Consider the following 23,171-nt stretch of genomic DNA (forward strand, 5'->3'; position numbering starts at 1 on the left):
GGAAGCTTTCAATTATCTGTGGAATCTTTCCACCATCCCATTTGCATAAGGGTGATCAGCAGTTGTCTTAATATAATTCGTTCCTAACTATTGATTAAATTTGGCAAAAAGAGTTGATTGTAATTGTGAGCCCCTGTCTGTTGTAATTACTGAAGATACTCCAAAAATTTCTATCCAGACCTGCAGTATAACTCTGGCTATTGTTGCATCTGAAGTGTCTTTGACTGCTATGGCTGTAGGCCATCTGCTAAATCTATTAACTATAGTGAGGATGTGTGTATGTCCGTTTGAAGCGGGTAAAGGTCCTACTAAATCGATGTGAAAATTGGTGAATCTAGTGCCAAGTGTGCTTTTGTGTGTCTGTGAATTTTATTCTTTTAGCAAGGTATACAAGTTTTAGTCCAATTGTGAACGTCCATGTTCATATTTTTCCTGGATGAGATAAGTTATGAAAATGAATATAGCTGGAAGTGTTTCATCTTTTTCCTGTTCTTGTGTGATTAATTCCATATTTAATGAACTGGAATTTAAAGAGGCAATTGTAACTCGAGATAGCGCATCTGTTATAATGTTCTCTTGTCCCTTAACATATTGGATATCTGTGGAGAACTGAGTTATATAATCGAGATATCTGATTTCCCGTGGACCATATGTATGTAGAGCATATGTTAATGGTTTATGATGAGTATAAACACAAAGATTCCTTCCTTCCAGCAAGTGTTTAAAATGGTAAATTGCTAGCAGTTCTCTTGAAAAAGTACTGTATTTTTTTGCGTCTTGCTTAACTTAGCAGTAAAAAAAGATATAGCAGTCATTGTGTTGTTCACCTGTTGGTGCATGACTGCTCCTACAGCTATATCTGATGCATCTGTTTTAAGTGTAAGTTTTGTGTCCTCACTGTCTTTGATGTAATTCAATTTTGTAAAGTTGGCCAAAGCAGTTTTAGCTTGTTTGAAGGCTTCTAAGGTATGTTCTTCTAACTTTAACTGTTGTTTTTTTGTTAACAGACGTGTCAACAGTGCAAGTATTGTAGAACAGTTAGGTAAGAATCGTCTGTAGTAGTTAATTATGCCTATGAATTGGTGTACTTGTCTGGCAGATGTGGGTTGTGGGAAATTTGAAATAGCACTTACTTTCTCAGGTAGTCAAGATATTCAATCACACAATCAAGTGTCCGAAGAAATTAACGTTTGGCCAAAAATGCATTTCTCAATGTTTATTTTTAGACAATAATGTGACAGTCTTTGAAAGGTTTGCGCCAAGTGTTGTCTGTGCTCGTCAAGGTTTCTACTGACAATTAGAACGTCATCCACATATGCAAATATGAATGCCAGACCTCTAAAACCTTTGTCTATTAGCCTTTGAAAGGTTTGGCAAGGATTCCTAAGCCCAAAAGGCATCCATATGAACTCGTGAAGGCCAAATAGTGTTGTCAGTGCAGTTTTATGAATATCTTCTTCTGCCACTGGAACTTGGTAGTATGCTTTTACGAGATTCAATTTAGAAAATATGGTGGCGCCTTGCAGTCCGATGGTGAAATCATGAATATGTGGGATAGGGTATCTATCTGGGACTGTTTTCACATTTAATCTTTCAAAATCACCACAAGGACGCCATGATGTAGCATCTGACTTTTGCACCATGTGGAGAGGGAAGACCAAGTACTTTTCGAGGGTTGGAAGATTCCCTGCTGTAACATATGTTGAAACTTGTCTTTTGCAATCTTGTAGCTATTTGGTTTCAATCAGCTGGTGGTGGCGTAGACCGGTTGTCCCGTTGTTTTGATGTAGTGCTTGCCATTATGCTTTATGGTGTCTGTGTTTTTTATAATGGTTGGGAGAGTTGTGGATATTTTCATAGTAGCTGGTGAATGTAAGTGTCCTCGGATAAGGCAGAGCTGATTCCAATAGATTGGTATCTTGAGGTGATTCCTCTTACCGAAATCTTGGTTTGATTGTCTATTAATGTATGATTAGTCATGTCCCTAGACAGGTTGAATCTGGCTAAAATATCTGCTCCCAATATTGGTGTTGTTACGCTGGCTTGGTAAAATTCTACAAAAAATTCTGTCGCATGCCAAAATTTATATTCAAAGATTTCTCTCTGTAAGTTGGTATTTTTGCACTGTTAGCTGCTTGTAGGTGGTAAAACTGTGGCATAGTCTCCTGATTCTGTGTTGGCAGTATCACACTTATTTCAACTCCAGTGTCTATTAAAAAATTATATTCATGAATTTGGTCGCGGATATAAAATAGACAACCTTTTGTTGAAAATCCGACAACATTCGTCGTCTCTACTGAGTGAAATTTCCGTTTTCCTGTTTCATGTTGTTAAAAGAACACAGGTGTATGCAGCGTCTTGCCTCCATACCAAACCTTCTGTGATAATAAGAATAATTGTTTGTGTTATCACGATTGTCACTGTGGCCTCTGCTCAAACTTCGTTTTCTATAGGCTGGTCGGTTATTGTGGGAGTAGCGACTGTCTGCATGTAGTAAGTCTTGTAGTTGTTTTGACAGTTTTTCTACAGTAGACGTTTAGTTCGTTTAGTTTCTCATCTCTTGTTTGTGCTGGTTGCAGTTGATGTTTAGCCTGCAGCTTCAAAGACTTTCATGGATCCGGTCTGCTATGTCAGCTAGTTTTCAGTTTTTGTCTCCATCGTAGGTGCGAGGATTTGTGTAGTATTAGTGAGTAATTTGTCCACCATAAGCTTTGCATAATGTTCTCGGACATTTCGTTATCACTCAGCAAGGGTCGCATGTGCCATAATAGTTGTGATGGGGTACGGTCTCCTAATTCAACCTGAGTGAAAAGGTTGCGCAGCATTATTTCATTAAAGACCCCGGTCTGTTTTAAAATCCCCTTCCTTGGGCCTTTAATATGGGTTGTACTCTGGAACATTTTCTAGCAAATCTGTCACTTCTTTGATGACATCCACTGGCAGTTTTTCTACCAAGTGACAATATCGTATTCTCTGGGAGGTGATTCGTTTCACCTCGTATAATGCCTGAATTTAAACAAACCAGGACTTAATGTTAGTCGGGTTGAAAGGTGGGATGTTCAACGATATTGTGGCTAGGGGTGTTTCCGAAGGTTGTGATTCCATGTTTTTTTCCATTTGTTTTTTTTTTTTTTTTTTTTTTTTTTGTCAGGTTTACCAATTGTTGGGGACTTGCATAAATCCTCTGAAATAAATAAATAAAAATACACTACCAAATAATGTAAAATAAACTTTTGTTTATTTTTCATTAAAAGAAACAAATTACATTTTAGTGTGCGCCAAGGTGGCAATCTGTATGAAAGAAAGAATGGAGGAAGAAAGTGAAGACTTGAGAGCGTGAGAGAAAACGTCTGACTATGTGTTGTGGCAAAGTGAGAGAAAGAGAGACTCGGGCAATATTCTTTGATGTGCGAGAAAAACTGTCATTTTAGCTACTGAATTTCACTCAGCGAGCATTGCTGTTAACCGATACGGTTATTTCTTTCTCTGACGAGAGAAGGTCTCTATGCTTTTATATTTCTTTAGTGGCTCCCAGAAGCTTGCAAAAATAAGTTTTATAAATCAAGCCCTGATTGGTCAAAAATTCATATTTTTGACAAAAAAAAACATGCTCTCAGCTATGTCGGTCATTTCTCAAGCATCTTGCTTTTTGACCCAAGAGGTTTGGTGTTGGTGAATGCTGTAATTCTCACGCAAATGAATTTATAAATTTTAATGTGTGTGTATGTCTTAGAAAAATAAAATAAAAAACAGCACAAACATTTTCATTCCATAACAGTTACGTATATCAAAGTTTTTCCTGTATTTTTGTTTTTTCTCCAAACTCATAGTTGATGTTTTTGTCAGTATACTCTACTATTGGTCTTGGGAAATTTTAATCATGTGATTATGATGTAAGACAAGATAATTTAACACATATAACAAGGGACATTTGTTACGTAGGCAATAAAAAAACGCGAACCGTAAATGAAAAATAAATACAATTAAAAAAAAACAAAAACAAATTCAGGAAGTCTTGCAGAATTTGAATTGGATCCTCAGGATTTTCCATCAGTTCTGGTTCGGGCTTAACTGGCAGTCACCAGATAAGGCCGAGCAAATTAATAGACGCAGACAAATTTCAAAATTAAGAAACTGGAAAAAAATAGAAATACAATAAATAAAAAATAACCAAAACCTACTGTAAATTTACTGAATATATATATATATATATATATATATATATAATCTTTTTCTGTAAATTTTTACATTAGGTCCACCTCCACAATTTTCTTTAAAATGACGACTTCTAGAGATTTTTGACTATGTTGAATTAGAAAATCTCATTTAAATTTTCCAGAAAGTAATAGCTTTCGAGATATAAAAACCTGTATTATGCACTGTAATTCACTGACGGCCATGTTTGTACGTGTGCACCAACTCACTGTTTAAATTCGAAATGTCAACTTTTACAGGTTTTCGGGTATGATGTGTGATAAATTCTACAATTATAAGCAGGCTCCTCATTAGCTGATTGGCCACCCAATGTCTTTGTTTAGACCAATCAGATTGGTCAAGATTTTAACCGCCGTACGATGGGCTTGGCGGACTTTTGAATACCTTTTCTTGTTTCAGACAATTCCAGACAAGCAGTCGGAGAAGGAACATATAACTCAACTTTCTCTGGATAGGAGTCATTTGGGAGCCTCTACCTCATCTCCTTGAGACTTTATTTTAAAGCCTAAATATTAGGCTAAGTTATTATTATATATGTTTACCAGAGACTTTTAAGGTCAGAATTATTGACCTGTCATTAATGACTTTTGATTCAAATGAACATTAATTATGAACTTCTGTGATGTTGACTCTATTTGAGGATCGAATCTTTCATCAGAAGGCATCATATCAACCCCCTTCAAATTGCTGTAATCCAATCTTTGAACAGTACTGAACCCGAATTCCAGTTCTTGCTAAAGATAAGACATTTACCTTTCGCAGTGTTATCAGCTATATTCAGAGGCAAAATAAGCATTTCCTTTTTTGCAACGAAGAACAAATAAAATTTGTCAAATTTTCGAGGTATGCTTTGTTGTAATTGTTAATTTTTTTCCAATGTCTTGCAGCAAAAGCAGGTGAGAAGAAATATCTCCCAGCTAACAACGAATATCAGTAAAATTTGGGGCAAATATTTTTTCTCCCCCCCCCCCAATGGGGTGTTTATTCCAAAAGCTGTTCTTAACATGGGGAGGTTTACATGTCTGGTCTGAAAGCCGGTCTTGGCATGGAGAGGTGGGGATCTCTATTCCAAAAGCCGTTCTTAACCTGAAATTATGCAAGGAAGTGAAAAAAAAAGTCGTAATTGTTTCATTTTACACGCAATGCACGTTGCTAATTTCTCGGTTGTGGGATTGTCTTCCCGCTAGGTGGCAGTGTCGGTCACAGAGAAGTAGATTTGTTTATCGCACACACGTACAAACATGGTCGTCAGTGAATTATAGTGCATGATACAGGTCTTTATATCTTCAAAACTACTTGTCTCTGCAAAATTTAAATGAGATTTTCTTATTCAGCATCTATAAAAGTCGTCATTTTAAAGAAAATTGTGGAGATGGACCTAATGTAAAAAAATATCTGGTTTTCTAAATGTAATAACTTTATTATTTCAACACTGTTCGTATTTTGCATAAGTTGAAAAAAAAAAAACACTATTTAATTAATTTCCAAAAAATTAGAAAATGGTCAACGCTTTATTAATGCTTGTTAAGATAGTCGACAGATTGATATTTTTTTAAAAGTATGTGGTTTAACAGTAGTTACTTAATTGTCATGTCGAAAATAGTAATATATCAAACAATTACGAAAATCCATTGTATAGAACAACTGTGTTTTTAGTAAAAAAAAAAAAAAAAAGTCTATCGCTACAGTATGAAACACTACGTCGGCCATTACAGTGGCGAAAAGGGAGAGAAGCATGTCTCCTGTATTCGCAATCTTCAAGGTGTCCACATCTAAGGAAAATGCAATTTACTCCCAAATTACTTTTAACTATAATTTTCTACTCAATAAATTTTCGTACTTTTTGGATCTATTACTATTTTCGAAATGACAAGTAAGTACTGTTGTTTTTGCTTACAATTTTAAAGAATCGATCTGTTGACCCCATCTTAATAAGTGCACCCATTTTTTTTTTTAAGTCGTTTGAATTTGAAATGAAAGATATTCTGTGGCGATGAGTTAATGAGTGTTAACTTTTTAAAACAATCGCCCATTCATGTTTAACATATCGAGAAGAAAGTCACTGAAATGGCATTTAGATATTAGATATTCACATGAACAAGTTTGTTTTTTTTCAATAGAATTTTAGGTAAGCAAAACATTCGTTTTTCTTCGCTCTATTTATTCTATTGTGAATTCCACATCTTTGTTCTTATTCTTAAGCCATTTTTATGTTTAAGGTTTTTTGACGTTTGCATTTCTTTTCTGTAGAAAGAAAAAAGAATGTCTACAAAATAAACTGCCTACCCACCCCCGGGTTAGCTGTCGTTCCTAGTATCCCTCAAATGGCAAACACACATGAAAGGATAAAGTACCATATAGTTGAAAAAAATAAAAAATTGAAACAAGGAAGAGTTCAGATGAAAAGAAAAGATTTTTAGTAAATTTTATAAAAAGAATAATTTGTTTAATTTAATTAAAATATTTATAAAAATATTGGTTCCACAACATAATTCTTTTGTTTAAAATAAATTATAATATATATATATATATATATATATATATATATATATATATAACTCACAAAAAGACTTTATTTATTTTCGTTTTACCTCTTCTCCATTCCAATTTTATATATCAGGTGGTTTCACAGACAGCCTTATTGGATCTGTGCCAATATATCAGCCAATTTACATATTTAACTCATTATTCATTGTAATCCTTATCATCAAGTGGTGTCCTGTCTTATACAGGCATTAACAACTATGACTCTCTATTTCTCTTCCTCGAGGCATTCATGAATTCATTGTTGCTCATCATTTTTTATATTGCCTGGGTATTCAGACTGTCAACATATGTTTCTCGCTGTCATCTGCTTCTTCACGATCATTCCTGTCAAACTAATCTGCTCTATATTAACTGAGAGATCTTTTTAAGATTCTGACCATCCCTTTGAGTGTAATTGTTGGAATTTCTCTTGCACTTAGATCACCGGGTATTTTGTCAGGTAGATTTTTATAATGTTTACCAAAACCAATTATGCATGTCTCCTTTTTTAGTTAATCACCAAATCAACAGCATTCGTTTCTCCACTGTTTCTATTTTTCTCTAGACAACTTCTATGACATTAGTAAGTTTGAATTCTTGTATCTAAGCATATTAGGAAGGTTTGAAGTTTTGTAACCTTGGTGAGACCATTGGAGCACAGGAAGGAGCAGGTGCTAGTGTGATTGCAAGAATTAGGAGTGGATGAAATAAGTTCAGGGAACTTCTGCCATTACTAGCCAGCAGAGCTTTACCACTCTCAACCAAGGGAAGAGTCTATCATTGCATATGTACACAGTGTGATGATATATGAAAGTAACACATGGCCAGTGGGGGTTGAGGACATGCGTTGCATGGAGAGAAATGATATCAGAATGATATGCTGAATGAGTAATAGGAGTCTTATTGATAAACTTAGTTCTGATAACCTCAGGAGAAATTAAATTGGGATAGTATATGAAGACGTTTGTAGACTTCGATGGGATGGCCACATTGAAAGAATGGATAAGAATTCTTGGTATTGGGGATAGCAATGTTTGTTGATTTTGAGATATTGAAGAGTTGTCCCCCTTTGACCGTTATTTGTCAGTGCCAGTAATTGATGACATGGACTTTAAATTAGGGACTCTGAGTTAGCTCCCTTTGTTTTTTTCGTATAAAAGGACACATAATATGAAATGTTCTTCCTCTTTGGTCTATACCTTCTTTTTGTACAAGTGTAAAAAATAGACACGTTTCTCTGTGTGCCTCTTTGTGTGCTGAGAAAATGTTACGTTGTTAAGTCATGTGTTTGTTTTGTCATCATCGGTACCTTCTACAATATGAAGTTATTTAAAGAACCATCGTATGTTTTTCTTTATTTACTTTGTAATTAAGATAACAAAGGTTATTATTTAAACCAACACTTGTGTTAGTAGATGTAGAACAGTTGAGTGGTCAGGGTCTGTTCACAGAAGAAAGCTCAAGAAAACATGGGAGAACTTGAGAGAAAGAGGGATAAATAAAGACCTGACCAGGGGTAGGTTGGTTTGGAAGTTAATTTGTAAAAGCCATTCAACACATACCAGCATGTCAAAAATTTTGTTAAATTGAATGTGAGCATGATGATATTTGTTGCGTATCAGAATGTAATACTTGTAAGCACAAATAAATCCTGTTACATTTTTATAGGTACGATTTTTAGTTCTTTTCTTGACTTCTTTGGTGTATGTGTAAGAATAATTATAGTGGGGAGTAGAAAGTGGTTCTTGGATTTATTAACCCTAACAACTCTCATTTCCCTTATTCTATGAGCAATCTTTCTGTTAGGCAGGGAAGAATTGGTGTTTGCTGGATTAGAATCTATGAACGAGAGCATGCTACTCCTGTAGATTAAATAAAGACTTACTTTCAAATTTACATGCATATTTCTGAGTTTTACAGAAATATTCCAACAAAAGCACAGTCGTTTTTTGTGAGATTTATGCATTATTCAGTCTATTCATCTGATCTTATTCTTGCAGCCTGGAGTTTGGAAAACATGTCTGAACTATGATAACCTCTTTTTATGAACAATTTCATTGATGGATTTGATGGATCGATCAACGCCCTCCCTACACACATGCACCAAGTGTTGGGAATTTTTTAAAAAAAGAGGAAAAAATGTAACAAAAAAGAGGGAATATATTTATCAGTAGAACAAAGGTATAGAAAGTTGTTCACGAAGGCACACAAAGGAAACTAAAATAGGATTGTTAATCAAGATGTGGCAGGCAAAACACAAAATATAAAAAGTTTTGTGACAGTTTACCACAGGTAGAGATAGTTTATGGGCAGTCTTGGATTATGGATGAGTACAGTTTTATCTTGAGGATAGGTGCTAGTTTGACTGACTTGGAGGCAGGTTGTGTCTCAATGTAGATCCATATGAGTTGATGTTAATTGACAACAAAGAGGCCTTGGCAGACTAGATGTACACCTTAGCATGTAGAGGGTCGATGGTGTCACACACACACCCAGAATGCAACTGATATTTAAAGAATGTGTCAGAGTTTGTTTGGTTTTATTTTGTTTCTTATACTTGTAAGCTACTGCACACCCCTCCGTGAAAGATGATGACCTGGCCAGATGAGAAAATCCTCATCATATCGTATGAATTCAAAGATTCTATTGTTGGCATTGGTTTTTCTCAATATTTTTCTAATTACAATTATTTCTAGAAAAACATCAGATACTTAAAGGAGAGACTACGTGAAGGTTGCCAACATCCTAAGTGAAAGTGATTTTTTGTGGAATGAACTGAATTCAAGCTTAGGACACTCAGGTTGTCAGTCTGTAGTGTTAACTACTGAATTACTGTCACCTCCCAAAAGAGTAGATGAACAAAAAAAAAAAAAAAACCATGACACTGCATTAGTCAGTGGTTGTTGAACGAGAGGAAGGACATGTTAATATTAAACTTTTTTTTTTTAATGTCTTCATTTCTTTGTCTATCTTGCAAAGTTATTCAAGCATTGTTCTTAAGCTTCTTCTCATGCTTTGCCAATATTGTTTGTGTTACAATACTTTTGACTTAATGGGGGTATGATTACCGAAAGTTGGAACATTCAACTTCTAGACACTCGTGATAGGAACTGACGAATCAAATTGAGCCACATTCTGCTTGCAACCAATCAAAAACCAGAATTGCTCCATAAAAGTATTGAATCTTTTAGCATTCCAGCACATAATTTTTTGTGTCAACATGAGAAAGATCTTTTGTTCTTTGCCTGCAAAATTATAAAGTTCAGGACCTGTACAGAACAGCTACCCACTGAAAATTTTTCATCTCCAGGACTTGTATACAATAGCTACCCATTATAAACTCTTCTGGAATCAAACATGGCTTTTAAGTTGTTTGTATCTCTTTTTCTCTCCCGGAAGTGGTTGTTTCTTTCTTTTCTGCTCTTCATTCAAGTCAAGGTGTTATGTTTTCACCCATGAGCAATCAATAAATAAAAATCAAACAAACGTCTTTATACATACATGCATATGGTGTCTATACATGCTGGTCTTTTTATTCTCTGCAGCCTTGCTTCTTTTCACCTTCATGGCATTTAATGAGCGACCATGATCATCTTGTAGCTGTAGATTGCCTCGTCTGTTTAACTTGGATGAATGAAACCTTTCATGCAGCAAAGATCGGCATTCACTGAGTTCTTTAGACGACTGTTCTCATCTTGAGGACCTATGGCACAGTGGTTAGAGTATTGAAAAAAATTCAGTTGTAAAGTGATATTCTCCTGAATGTTGAAGGTTTTATCCTCAGTGTGGATGAATGAAAATACAATTGCAAATTACTTAGGATCTCTATCCAATAATCGATGACAGAATGAGAGCATGGTATGGTATGTGAAATAAATAGAAGGTTCAGCTCGAAATTCCATGCAGATTCCCAAGTTTGAGATGATACACCCGAAGAAGGTTAGAGGTTACATCAACCTAAACGTTGTGAAAATGACACTCAAGATGAGAACAGTAGTTTAAAGAATTCAAATAAAAAAAGTTTATAATATAAATCTTAAACGTCGGTTTGTGTGTTTATTCATATGTCTGCTAAAAACTTTCATCAGCCGCATTGGGCTGGGTTGAAATCGGTACCATCTGAATAACCGATCCCTCGGACACATAATATCTGAAAATTAGAAAAAAAGATTAATTCTGTGGTGGTCAGTGGGGGTTCCCTTTTTGCATCAAGGTTTTTGCAAGTCACGTACGCCTAGCAAACTGAATGTATGTTTAAAAAACATTATTTTGAAAGGTCATGACGTCATAAGTAGTTGTGACTGTGACAACTAGCATGTTAGCTTTTTTCTCTTCTTTTCCTCGTTTGCGTTTCAGGTCCGAGCCTGCCTACTGCGGCTTTCTTTTTCTTTTTTTTTTTTTTTTTTTGCGGTCACATGGGCACTCGCCACTATTTTGGTTGAAAAAAAAGTAGCTTTAATTCATTTATTTATTATTGGGGGGGGGGGCGTCCAGCACATGGGCCACAAAAATGCTTCTCTTCATATCCCTTCTGCCAAAATATCTGGTGAGGAAGTTATCACCTACTTCTTCTTTTTTGGGGCGATTCCATCGATGAAAGTGCCCAATATCCTTAGTATAACAAGTGTGTCCAAACCTTACTCCATGTCCAACCGGGCAATGCTGGGAATCCATTCTAGTCTATAATAAATTGTCTGTTTAAATTGTTAGATATTTTGAATTTTCAATAATAATAAGCATTAAATATTCATTTTAAAATTTATTTTTGTGATAGGTGTGCTGCGAAAATTTAAAGAACTTAATAGTGTGCCACCATTTATAAAGGTTGAGAATCACTGATGCGAAGTATTCAACTCTAAAACTTCTCAACTTTATTTTTTCTCTCTTTGCAGATGGATGGGTTCGGAAGACCTGTTCGTATCGTGAGCTGATTGATTCAGCCGACAAAACCACCCAGGGAATGCTTCAAATGCGTAAGTTTTCTTTTTTATTCTAAACAGATTTAATGACTTTAAAGTCAAGAATAATTTAAATAAATTTTGTAAGAAATATAAGTGACATCATATTTTTTTTTTTTTTTACAAGGGAGCCACCACATATCAAAGCCCAACGACCACTCAAGAATAAAGGTTAATAAGTGTATGGTGGTGACTGGGACAACAGCATAGTAATTGTTAGTGGTTGAAATTGGGTATAATTATTTAAGAAAACCGTTAAAAAAAACTTGTTTACATTGGACTTGAAATGTTGCAAACTCCAAGAAAAGAGCTTTCCTAGTACCTCCTGCTTGTAGAACTCTGTCGCATTGGCCTGCTTTCTGGGCAATGCAAGAATTATTGTGAATTGTGAACACATCCATATGGAGCTGGGTGCCCACACACAAATATTGTTGACAATTTTTCAAACCAAGAAATGTCATCAAAAATGATAACAATTGGGAAGAATGTACAAAAACTTGGAATTCAACGTTTTTTTAGTTGATCAAGTTTTGAAAATGTAAATAATCATTTGGAATGTGGATTTGATTGACAATTTGGTGATGTGTTGGTAAACAAATGGAATTCAGAAAAAGACAGAAGAAAAAAGACAGCAGAGGAAACTGACCTGTGCAATCGGTCGTCAACAAGCCACTTGCCACTGAGCATCATTCTCTCTCTCTCTCCCCCCCTCCTTCTATAGCCTACTGTGAAAGTATTGTTCAGAGAATAAAATTGTCACTTTTTTATATACCCAAAATTGACAGTTTGTTATATACATTCGTTGAGCAGTTTGGCATACGATTGATGAAATAGATAGACGACACGGTTAAAAACAATAGAACTACAGCATAACGTAACAGAAAATGACTATTGTAGTCAGCTGGAAAGCAGGCCAGTGGGACAGAGTTCTACAGGCAGGAGGTTCTAGGAAAACTCTTGGAGTTTGTATTTACAGGGCAACCTCCTCCTCCTCCCAAAAAATGGTACCCATGGAATTGTTAAGAAAATTCATAATTATTCTATTATAAAGCGGACAAAATCTTTGTATTCTGACATATTTTTAGATAAAGATTAATGATTTATATCATTTTGAATTATTCAAATTACTTTTTTCATTTTGGATGTTATTCTCGCAACATTTCATCCGATGTAAACCTCCAACTTTCTTTAGATGCATCTCACTGAACTCTGGAATTTGCACAGAATTTTGAACAGAACCCTTATTTAATCCACGAGGCTGGCTTGTTCTTGTTGCATCAGCCCAAAACAGGTAGAGGTCTTAAGTAATTCGTAATTGTATTTCTTGTATCACCCAAACTGAGGATTGAACCTTTAACCTCTAGAAGACCATCCTTTATTCAATCCTCAGTTTGGACGATTCCAAGGATACAATTATGAATTACTTCTACTCGGTCATGGCTGCCCTTGTAGATTAAATGAAGGGTTGCATTCAAAATTCCATACGGATTCCCAAGTTCAAGAGGTCACACTTGAAGAAGGTCGGAGGTTAAATTGGTTGAAAAACATTGTGCAAATAACACTCAAGATAAGAACAGTAGTCCAAATTATACAAAGAATTCTTTGTTCTATTTCTATTCAATATCTTCCATAATATAAATCTCACCTGTCTATTTAAATGCATGTATGTTTGTATGTCTGCCTAAAACTTTCGACAGAAGTGACGGATTTTCACGAGATCGGTATCGTTTTGAAGCTCAACTTCAGATGACAAATATCGAAAAATTAGCTAAAAACATTAATTCTTACACCCTCAACTGGGCACCTTTCTACAGGAAGGGGTTGCTTTTTTCACCAATATTTTCCAAAGTCATCTCCTCTTTTCGATTGACTAGCCTTAATTTAAACCTTTGACACTTCTGGTTTCGCGATGGATGCAACAGCAAAGACATCACTTTTTTTTTCACGTTCTTTTCCTCCTTCGCGGTACTGGTTTGAGTCTGCCTGACTACTACCACTTTTTTTTTTGCTCAACACACAGCTCCAAACACCCAGATAATGCTGGGCACCCAGGCTAGTAAAATAATAAACCACACATGGATACAATGTGTGAAATTGTCACTAACACCAACAAACTCCTCTCTTGTTACTGTCTTGATTTTGGCTGTAATATCATACCTATCTCTCTCTCTCTCTCTCTATATATATATATATATATATATATATATATATATATATATATATAATAAATTAGGTCTCAGCAGCTGTGTGAAATGCATATCTTATTTTTCTTTTATTAAAATTATTGGAATTTTTCCCCTTTTCCTTGTGTATATTTGTGAATTATTCCATGGATTTTGGCCTTTTGGATTATATTTACGTGATTTCCTTGGATTTTACTTGTGCGAATGGAAATTCAATTAACTTTCTTGGATTTATATTTTTGGATTTCACCGTGATTGGATTATTCACCTTTCACCAGACTATCCATTCACATGTAATCACCTTTTTATTTACCATATTCCCTCTGCTTCACTTTTTGTTATCAAGTAAGATCTTTGACTTACTTGCAGTTTCATCAAATACTTTTGTATGCAAAATCCGATCCCGCATTTTGCTAATTGCTATCCTCTGATGAGAAGGAAAGTATTTCTTCGAAACTCTGCAGATTAAGGACTATCCACTTATCAAGTGTTTCCTTTTCAGATTAAATATGTTTTAAACTCTTTTTCAAAGTGTTTTTAACATGTTTTATTAACTGTTTGCTCTTTATATATATATATATATATATATATATATATATGTTTTGATAGATATATTCCATGAACAGAGCTTCCACAGAAGAACCCCCCCCCCCCGACTGTGAAACACATTGCTCCATGACTACTTTCCCGCAGATTACAACTTGGTCACCTTCAATGCCAATGTCAATAGCTTTCAAGATATTCAAACGTCATTCCATCTCATTAACCCTTATCCTCAAGTGGTGTCTGGCCTTGATAAGTGGTGACTCATTTTCATTAAAAAAATGAAAAAATAGTGAGATTAGAAAATGAATCTTGAGTTTACTTTTGGCAGCTTCATTACTCTTGCTTCCCTGATTTTTTTTCTTTAATCCTCACATTCCATGAGCATTTTTTTCTGACAAAGAGGAAAGAATTCTTACATTTAGGGATTTCTAGTGTGTAGGGGTGGGATTTTGCTGCTTGTCGGGTTTGTCTGGGCTATTTATGTTGAGGTAGTACTAGGGCTTTTAGTTCTACCATTAAGGTACTTGTAAAACAGGCAGAAGGATGCAACATTTCATTGATGAGATAGCAGATGGCGCGGCACTTATTAGCTGGGTAGAAGTCTCAAGCAAATGTATTTTGAGTTTTGCATGCATTGAGGATTAAACCTTCAAGCTCTAGACGAGTATCACTTACAACTGAATTTTATCAAGTATTTTAGCCATTACACCATGGCAACGTGTCTTGATTTATGTAACCTGCCAGAATATGCCAATGATATCTTAGTCCGTATTCTGCACAAGTTAAAAACATTTCATAGAAGTAATTTAATAATGCAAAAGTTTATTGCATTTTTTTATTTATTTATTTTTTTTGATGACTCTTCTCAAAAGAAATCACAAAAAGATTATCCCTGCAATTTATTGCTTTTGATTTTTCTTCTGAACTGCAGGTTTGGACCAATGTTTTGTGATCTTTGTCTGCTTAAGTGCATTCGTTCAACTCATCACCCATTTGATCCTTCTATGTGGCGTGCCCGATTGTTGTTCATCGTTGAAGAAAACTCACCTCTTTTTTATTGTTGCCGTTACACAGCTTTTGGCAGGTAAGTTGTCTTCAAAATTTTATTTATGTTCAGATTACATTTAAATTTCTGCATGTAAGCATAGTAAGGGATCCAGGGTAGAGAAAGGGAATTCCAAAGTCTAGCAGTTTGGCAGAAGAAACTTTTAGAGTAGAAAGCTTTCTGAAATCTAGGAACTTCAATGGTGAAGGGGGGGTGAGATTTTGCTGCTTGTCAGGTTAGTTGAAGGCATTCACGTCTAGGGGGCACAATCATTTAAAGTAATACTTGTAAAACATGGCACAGGGATACAACATTGAAGTGATGGGACACCAACAAAACAAATTAAAAAGAAAAAGGCGAGAAGAATATCCATATTAATTCATACTATGAATTTTTATTTGATAGTAGACGACACGACATGTTGGATCAATAGCGATATATTAGATAAATAGAAATATATGTTAGGTTGAGAAGAAAGTTCTTGCGGAATTTTTAATTTTTATATTGAATGATGTATTTTCAAATAAGTTTCCGTTATGATACCTTCACTTTATATATCATTTTTCACTCTATCTAATCGTTTAACTTAGAATCGTTTTAAAACCATTATGTCTTCTTTTCAGAATGTTGAATACAAAATGGAAAAAAAGCAAATTCGCACAATTTTCTTATTTCAATCCAAGCTAGGCCGCAAAGCTGCTGAAACAACGCGCAATATCAACATTTGACTCAGAAACCACTACTGAACGCACAGTGCAATGGTGGTTTAAAAAATTTTGTAGCGGCGACAAGAGTCTTGAAGATGATGAGCATAGTGGTCGGCCATCGGACGTTAACAACAATCAATTAAGAACGTTATTTGAAGCAAGTTTACACACAATTGTTTGAGAATTTGCTTCTAAATAAGACGTAATGTAAACGATGATTTTCAACCTCTTGAGAGAGATTGGAAGGACAAAAAACTTGATAAATGGGTGCCTCACAAATTAAACAACAATGAAAAGAAACGCCGTTATGAAGTGTCATCTTCCCTTCTTTTATGCAACAAAAACGATATGTGTTTCGACCAGATTGTGACTTGCGATGAAAAGTGAGTTCTTTACGACAATCAGCAATGCTCAGCTCAGTGATTAGAGCCTTACAAAGCTCCACAACACTTCTCGAAACCAGAGTTGCATAAAAAGAATGTCATGCTGATTGTTTGGTGGTCTGTGACCGGTCTCATCCATTAGTTTTTTTGTTTGTTTTTTTTTTAATGCAGGCGAAACCATTACGGTAGAAAAGTTTTGTAAAAGAATGGATGAAAAGGAAAGGATGAAAGGCATCAATAACTTCAACGTCAACAGAAAAGACCCAATTTCTCCTGCACGACAATGCCCGACCGCACGTTGCTAAACCAACCCTGCTGAAGTTGAACGAATTACAAAACTCTGACTCATCTGGCATACTCACCAGATCTCTCACCTACCGACTACCACTTTTTCAAGCATCTCAACAACTTTCTGCATGAGTTTGATGAATGTGTTTCTGTGGGACAAACTGGATTATGGTTAAAGAGATCAAATGAGTGTCAGTTGAAAGAGAAGATACAGAATGATTGATGCAATGAACTAAATTTGATCACTTAAAGAGAAAGTTTATGATAAGAGTCTCTTGATATGAAGGCAAACATGTATTCTGCATGGGAGCAGTCCCATGATAATGTGTTCCACAAACAGGAAGTACTTCTAAAGAAGCTTTGTAGAAATTCTGCCTGACATTAGGCACATCATGAGAAAGAAAAAGAAAGTTTTATTTTTTTTCATTGTGGTAGATAATGAGTTCTTATTGTGATTATCTCATAATGAGAAAACAGATTAGAGCTCAGTCGAGCAGTTTCCATAGAAATAAGGATAAAGTAGATAGACTAGCAGCATCTCTTCTGTGAGAAAGGAAATGTAAGGAATAGAAGAGGTCATCTCTCAATATAACACTGCCACTAGCACTGGTAGCAGCAGTGGCAGCCTCATAACACATATGCAAATGACCAAACCAATGGATAATGTAACATCACGGTAGAGGAAGAGAAGGGAAAGAAAAAAAGAAAAAAATACACCACATGGCAAGAACCAGAGGAAGAAATTGCGTTCCGGGAAGATCAATGTTTGGCCAGTGTTGGCAAGATTTTTAACTACATGGCAGACGACTTAAACTAAGAGACTTTTAAAACATGAGGCAATGCATCATTTTAGAAAAAACTATGAATAAACTCAGTTTATTTTAACTGAAAAAGCTGAGTGAATTTCTTTCTTTTTTGTTTTCCTTTGCGACTGTCTCAGATATGTGTTGGGTCTGAGTGTCACAATGTAGCAAAACTTTTGAAGACTTTAACGACTATATTACATCAGTCGATTTTGAAATCTGTATAAGGACTGAAAACTGGTGTGGGCCACCCCCTTCTCTCCACCGATGTGGCAGCAGTACTTTATTTTTGGATGTATCTGATCCATATACAGGAAGAGGATTGCATCATATTTTATACTGTTTCGATTGGTTACAGGTAGTCTAGAATTGGAGAAAATCTTAGTAATTTCATAAAAAAATATTTCAATAAACATTCATATTAAATATCAATGTTTCCACTAAAACTGACCGTTATAAATGGAAGGCTTTGTTGGATGACATTGAAAGTTAAAAAAGAGTAATAAAAACAACAAAAAAAACGTATGCCTATAATTAAGTCGTTAAAATGGATTTATATTAATACAAAATATGCTTATTTTTTTGTTACACATGCAAAGACTTAGTACAACTAATGTCTATTGAGGTTTGTCGTAGAAAAAGATGAAAACGAAAATAATCACAAAATGTGTTTCAGCTACAAGAAATTTGTTTCATGTAATTTTTTTTGTTCATGTTAACATAATTTTTGGCGTTTCTATATTATACAAATGAAAAAAAATATTGAACTTCAAGTGAAACAAATGGTACCTCAGTAATTTTTATGTCGCAAATAGTAACATATCCAAAAATTACAAAAAAGCGATAAGGTCGAAAAATAATTATTAATGAAAAACTGTTTTCAATAAAGTTTATATGAGGAATAAATTTTTTTGTCCGATATTTTGAATTACGTTGAATCACATGACATTAAGCAACAAAACTTAATTATCTCCCATATCAAATTATCTCTTTTATAGTAAACTAGCGTGGGTGCCCGGCGTTGCCCAGGTGATTGGAGGTGTGTCTGGAGGTAAAAAAAAGAAAAAAAAATCTGTTAGTAGGCAGGCAGGTTCGAACCCATGACACGAAGGCAGAAAACCTGAGGTCTTAACCACTGCACTACAGTGACAAACGAAGTGAAAGATGTTTAAATTTAGTGATTAAAACTTAAGTGAATGAGTTCACACAGGTGCGTAAATTTAATGAGGTCAAGCATCACGCCATAGAAGGAAATGACGCACTTAACTTTTGGCTTCAAGCCAGTTAAGCTTTACGCTTCACAAGATGTTGGGGAAAAGTAGCTTCCTATAAGTCGATGAAAATAAATGTAGACGCTACCTCCTTTTGTTAATCGGAGATATTGCAATCTAAGGAGTATAAAAAAAGTTCTAAGAAAAGGTACCCCCCCCCCCCGAAAAAAGCCTTTGCCGGACATACAAAAAATTGCACACACACACACATTATCGCTTTTATATTATAGAAGTAACATAGCGATTCCTTTTTTCATTAATAATTATTTTTCTACCTCATCGTTTTTCATAAATTTTGGATATGTTAGTATTTGACAATTATGTTGATGCTATTTGTTTCATTTAAAGCTAATTTTTTTTTGTTTGTATAATATAGAAGCACACAATTTACTTAAGGAGTTATTAAAATGCAAGTAAATAAATACAATTTTCTACTGTAAAGTGAAAACATTTGAACCAAGTGTAAATTTAACACCCCTCCACCCCCAACTTTTACCTTTGAAACAAATGAAGCTGGAACAAGGCAATACTTAATCAGGCCTGGCAAAAATATCCGATCGGATGAAGCATATATTTATTTGTATCTTTATAAAAGAAAAGATTTAAATAATAATCATCCTTATATTGGGCTTGACATGTAGTTGGGGTCCAAAATTGGAGACATATTGAGACCAAATTTATGACTGAATATAAAATTTATATTAATCTATACTATTAATAAAATTCTGAATGTTTATTTATTTATTTATGTGTGTATATATATACGAATAAAACTTTCGAACGGATGCACCGAATTGAAAAATTCTTTTTTTCCTTGAAAGGTGTGAGTCCCTAGATTGTTCTTATCTATATATGGTTCGTAACGAACAACACCGAGTCACACAAAACGCCCTAAATAAGGGATTTGGGGCCGTTTCGTTTTTGTCAAAAAAGTTATTTGTCCATGTCAATGGAATTTAGCACTGTCTGTATACAGTCGCGGTAACATCTTTCAGTATACGTACAGGACTTGTGGTGCAATGAATAACAAGTCTGACTATGGATCAGAAGATCCCAGGTTCGAATCCTGGCAAGTTCGTAATAATTTTAACCATCATTTTATCCAACGTTTACTCATTATCCTTACCCTTAGTTAGGATATTTTTTGTTTTTTCAGTGATTTTGTTTTGTGCATATGGGAATCTTCCATACTCCGAGTTCACAGGGTAAGCGTTGGTGGTAAGACGATGTTGAGTGTACTCCATTTTGTATTTGACTCGGCGTTGTGTGCCGATGCACCACAGATGCTAGTTAATAATAAATGAATTTGATAAATATACAATCTTTAAGCAAAACAAACCTATCACAATAGTAAAAGCTCTACACTTTTAAGAGGAGCAATTCCTATGATAAGTAAAACATGAAAAATAAAAGTTACATGGCCTAAAGAGTTGGGGTTTTTTTTTCCTCCTTTTTCATTATTTATTGATTTGATGATATAATAAAGTTTTATGTAACTTTTATTTTTCCTTTTTCATTGATTAACTAGTAGACCACCCGGTGTTGTCCTGTTGTAATATATGCGTAAATATTATATTTTAATTCATACAGAAACTGAGACATGTACAAGCGAGTATTATGCTTTTTCTAAACAGTTCACTTCTTGTAAGTAAAAAAAAAATACTCTGCCTGAGATTGAAACCAAAACCGAAAGAAAGTTAGTCAAGTACGATAATCATTAGGCCGGCTTTACATGATCTTTTAAAAAGTGTTTCTAAATCTTATTTTTTTTATATAAGTAATCTGTGAACCATTCACGCATGTGCATTTATGCAACAGTTAGCAAACAGATAAAAATACAATGACCCCCACCTATCAATTTTTCAATTTTGACTCCTTAACAGTTCTTTTTTTTTTTTTTTTTTTGATGAAAACTGATTAAAAAGTTTTCCACATATTTGAATACTCTATATACCGAATTTCAAGTCTGTAGATCAAAAGTTTGTTGAGTACATAGGTTGAGAAGTGTCCTCACACACACATGCATTCTCACTTTTATCTATAATCCTATAAATTTTTTTTTTTTTTTTTTTTTTTTTTTTTGTGTATTGATATTCATATTAAAAACCCGTGTTTCTATTTATTTAAAAAGAAAATACAACTTCATTATATATGGGTCATGGAATTGCACTCATCTGCAAAAGATCTAGCTAATTTGCATATTCTTTTAAACCTTCATTTTAATTAATTCTCTATTAGTTTTTTTCGTTTTTCTTATGGGATGATCATTTTTAGTTAACTATTATGTGTAATTATATTCATGCAGATATTCTACATGATTTATACTTGCGTAATATTTGCGTAAAAAGTTTATTGTAAACACAAACCTCTTTCTGTATATATTTATGTATGCATAAATATATCTGTTTACAAAATTTGCTTACTAAACTCCTCTGTCAGTTTTTCATCTACAGACATGAAACTTAATACATAGGATATTCAAACCTATGCAAAACTTTATATTTAGGTTTTAGCCAGGGAAAATCGGTGCAAAAGTTTTAAAATTAAAGAAATAGAATTTGCCAGGTGAAGGTTGAACAATGGCATTCCGAATATGCATGCATAACCTAATAGCTATTGTTAATGTTTTAGTAAACATGTCTTCATAGGCATTAGCATCAAAGGAAAAGGTAAATAATAAGCTAAACATTTTGGTATCGATTCTCAGTGGTGGTGCACAAGTCATCTATTTTTTAAACTTTTTAAATCATTACTATATATTCGGTCAAACATTATATAATAATAAATATGAAATCTGCATTAATCAAAATATCATATTTAAGTGTATGTTATGACCGGGCAATGCCAGGCGGCCTGCTAGTGGATATATAGATTGACTAATACTTAAACAAAACAAATGTTTGTTTTGGTTCCAAATTCAGATACTAGATACAATTAATGTGGGTAGGAGATATTGTAATATCCGTCCTGTTGTCATATGATCATCCTCCCAGGAATTACCGCCACTTGCTAGAGTTCTTGTTTACCATCATACTGCAAACATGGCAAAGGCTGTCTTACTTAAGATCCCCAATCAAATTTCTTTTCTTTGTTTTTTATTTATTTATTTATTTTTTTTTTTTTGTGAATAAAATATGTATATATATATCTTATAGGAAAAAATAAAATTCTATAGAAAGTTGATGCCACAAGGACATCCTCCATGCTAGTAGTTCTTGTTCCAGTTAACTGACTTGCTGCTCGCATGGCTGATCTCACACCAGATTTTCGGCTGGATCTGTTCATGGGGTTAAAATTATACAGGCCCCAGGTAGTAATGTTATCTTTTATGATGTTGCGCAGAATCTTCTTGTGCCTGTCCATTTTCTATTGTAATCTGTAAAGTGAAAATATTCAAACCAAATGTAAATTAAATATTCTCTTCATTCTTTGACTGCCTTTGAAATAAATGGAATTAGCATGAGGCAATACTTAATCAGGCCTGGCAAAACTCTGGCTAGGATTCCACAATTTAAGATGAAAGTTGCTACTAAATAATTATTGCTTAGAAAAGTTTTAATAAGAAATTTGCTAGTAATGTCTAGTAATTATCAATTCCACATCTTATTAGGAACTTATTTCAATTCGTGACTTATCCAATATAATCAAATCTACAAAGAACAAAGTTAAGCTTTTAAACTTTGAACTAAAAGCAAGTATTTATTTTTTTATTTTTTAAATCCTCTTAGTCCACCTTAAAATGTTCATTTGTGTTTGCAATCTGATCTGGCAACTTGTTCCAAAAATATTGTCAACCATTTATTGTATACTAGCAGTGTAAACTATGCTTAAATATCTTTTCATTCATGTAGATTCCATATTCATTATTACAAAGCAAATTCTCTATTGAATATTATAACTAGGACTGGGACAACAGCATATTCTTTTCATTGTTTTGACTCTTGAGTGTGTATTCGTTGATATTTTATCTGCTTTTATATAGAGTGATGTGGTTCTCGGTTGATTAACTGTGTCGGATATATACTCAAGAGTCAAAACAATGAAAAGAATATGCTGTTGTCATAGCCCTAATTATAACTAATATATAGCACTGATTTCAAAAGATTAAAAAAAAAGGCTTAACATCAGCTACAATCAAAACCAAAACATTTAGTGCTCCAGCCAGGTTCCTTATCATTTGAGCTATCAGCAAATAAGAAAGATTTAAAATTAAACCACTTCAAGCTATAAATAAATTGGCGCAAAA

General features: G+C 34.2%; 1 protein-coding gene and 1 non-coding gene across 2 annotated transcripts in view; both read left to right on the forward strand.

The window, feature by feature from the left end:
• LOC145295873 (uncharacterized) overlaps nucleotides 1-23,171 on the forward strand; it is a 31,615-nt gene that overhangs the window by 5,761 nt on the left and 2,683 nt on the right. The window contains exons 2-3 of the mRNA XM_080141612.1: nucleotides 11,634-11,714; nucleotides 15,360-15,512. Of these exons, the coding sequence (XP_079997738.1) occupies nucleotides 11,634-11,714; nucleotides 15,360-15,512 (234 nt within the window). The remainder of the gene's footprint in view (nucleotides 1-11,633; nucleotides 11,715-15,359; nucleotides 15,513-23,171) is intronic.
• On the forward strand, nucleotides 19,931-20,003 carry Trnah-aug (transfer RNA histidin (anticodon AUG)). The gene has a single exon. It is a non-coding gene; the product is annotated as a tRNA-His (tRNA).

Source organism: Euprymna scolopes, chromosome 16 (genome assembly GCF_053919585.1).
Source record: "Euprymna scolopes isolate OS-2025 chromosome 16, ASM5391958v1, whole genome shotgun sequence".
In the NCBI taxonomy this organism is placed as follows: Eukaryota; Metazoa; Mollusca; class Cephalopoda; order Sepiida; family Sepiolidae; genus Euprymna; species Euprymna scolopes.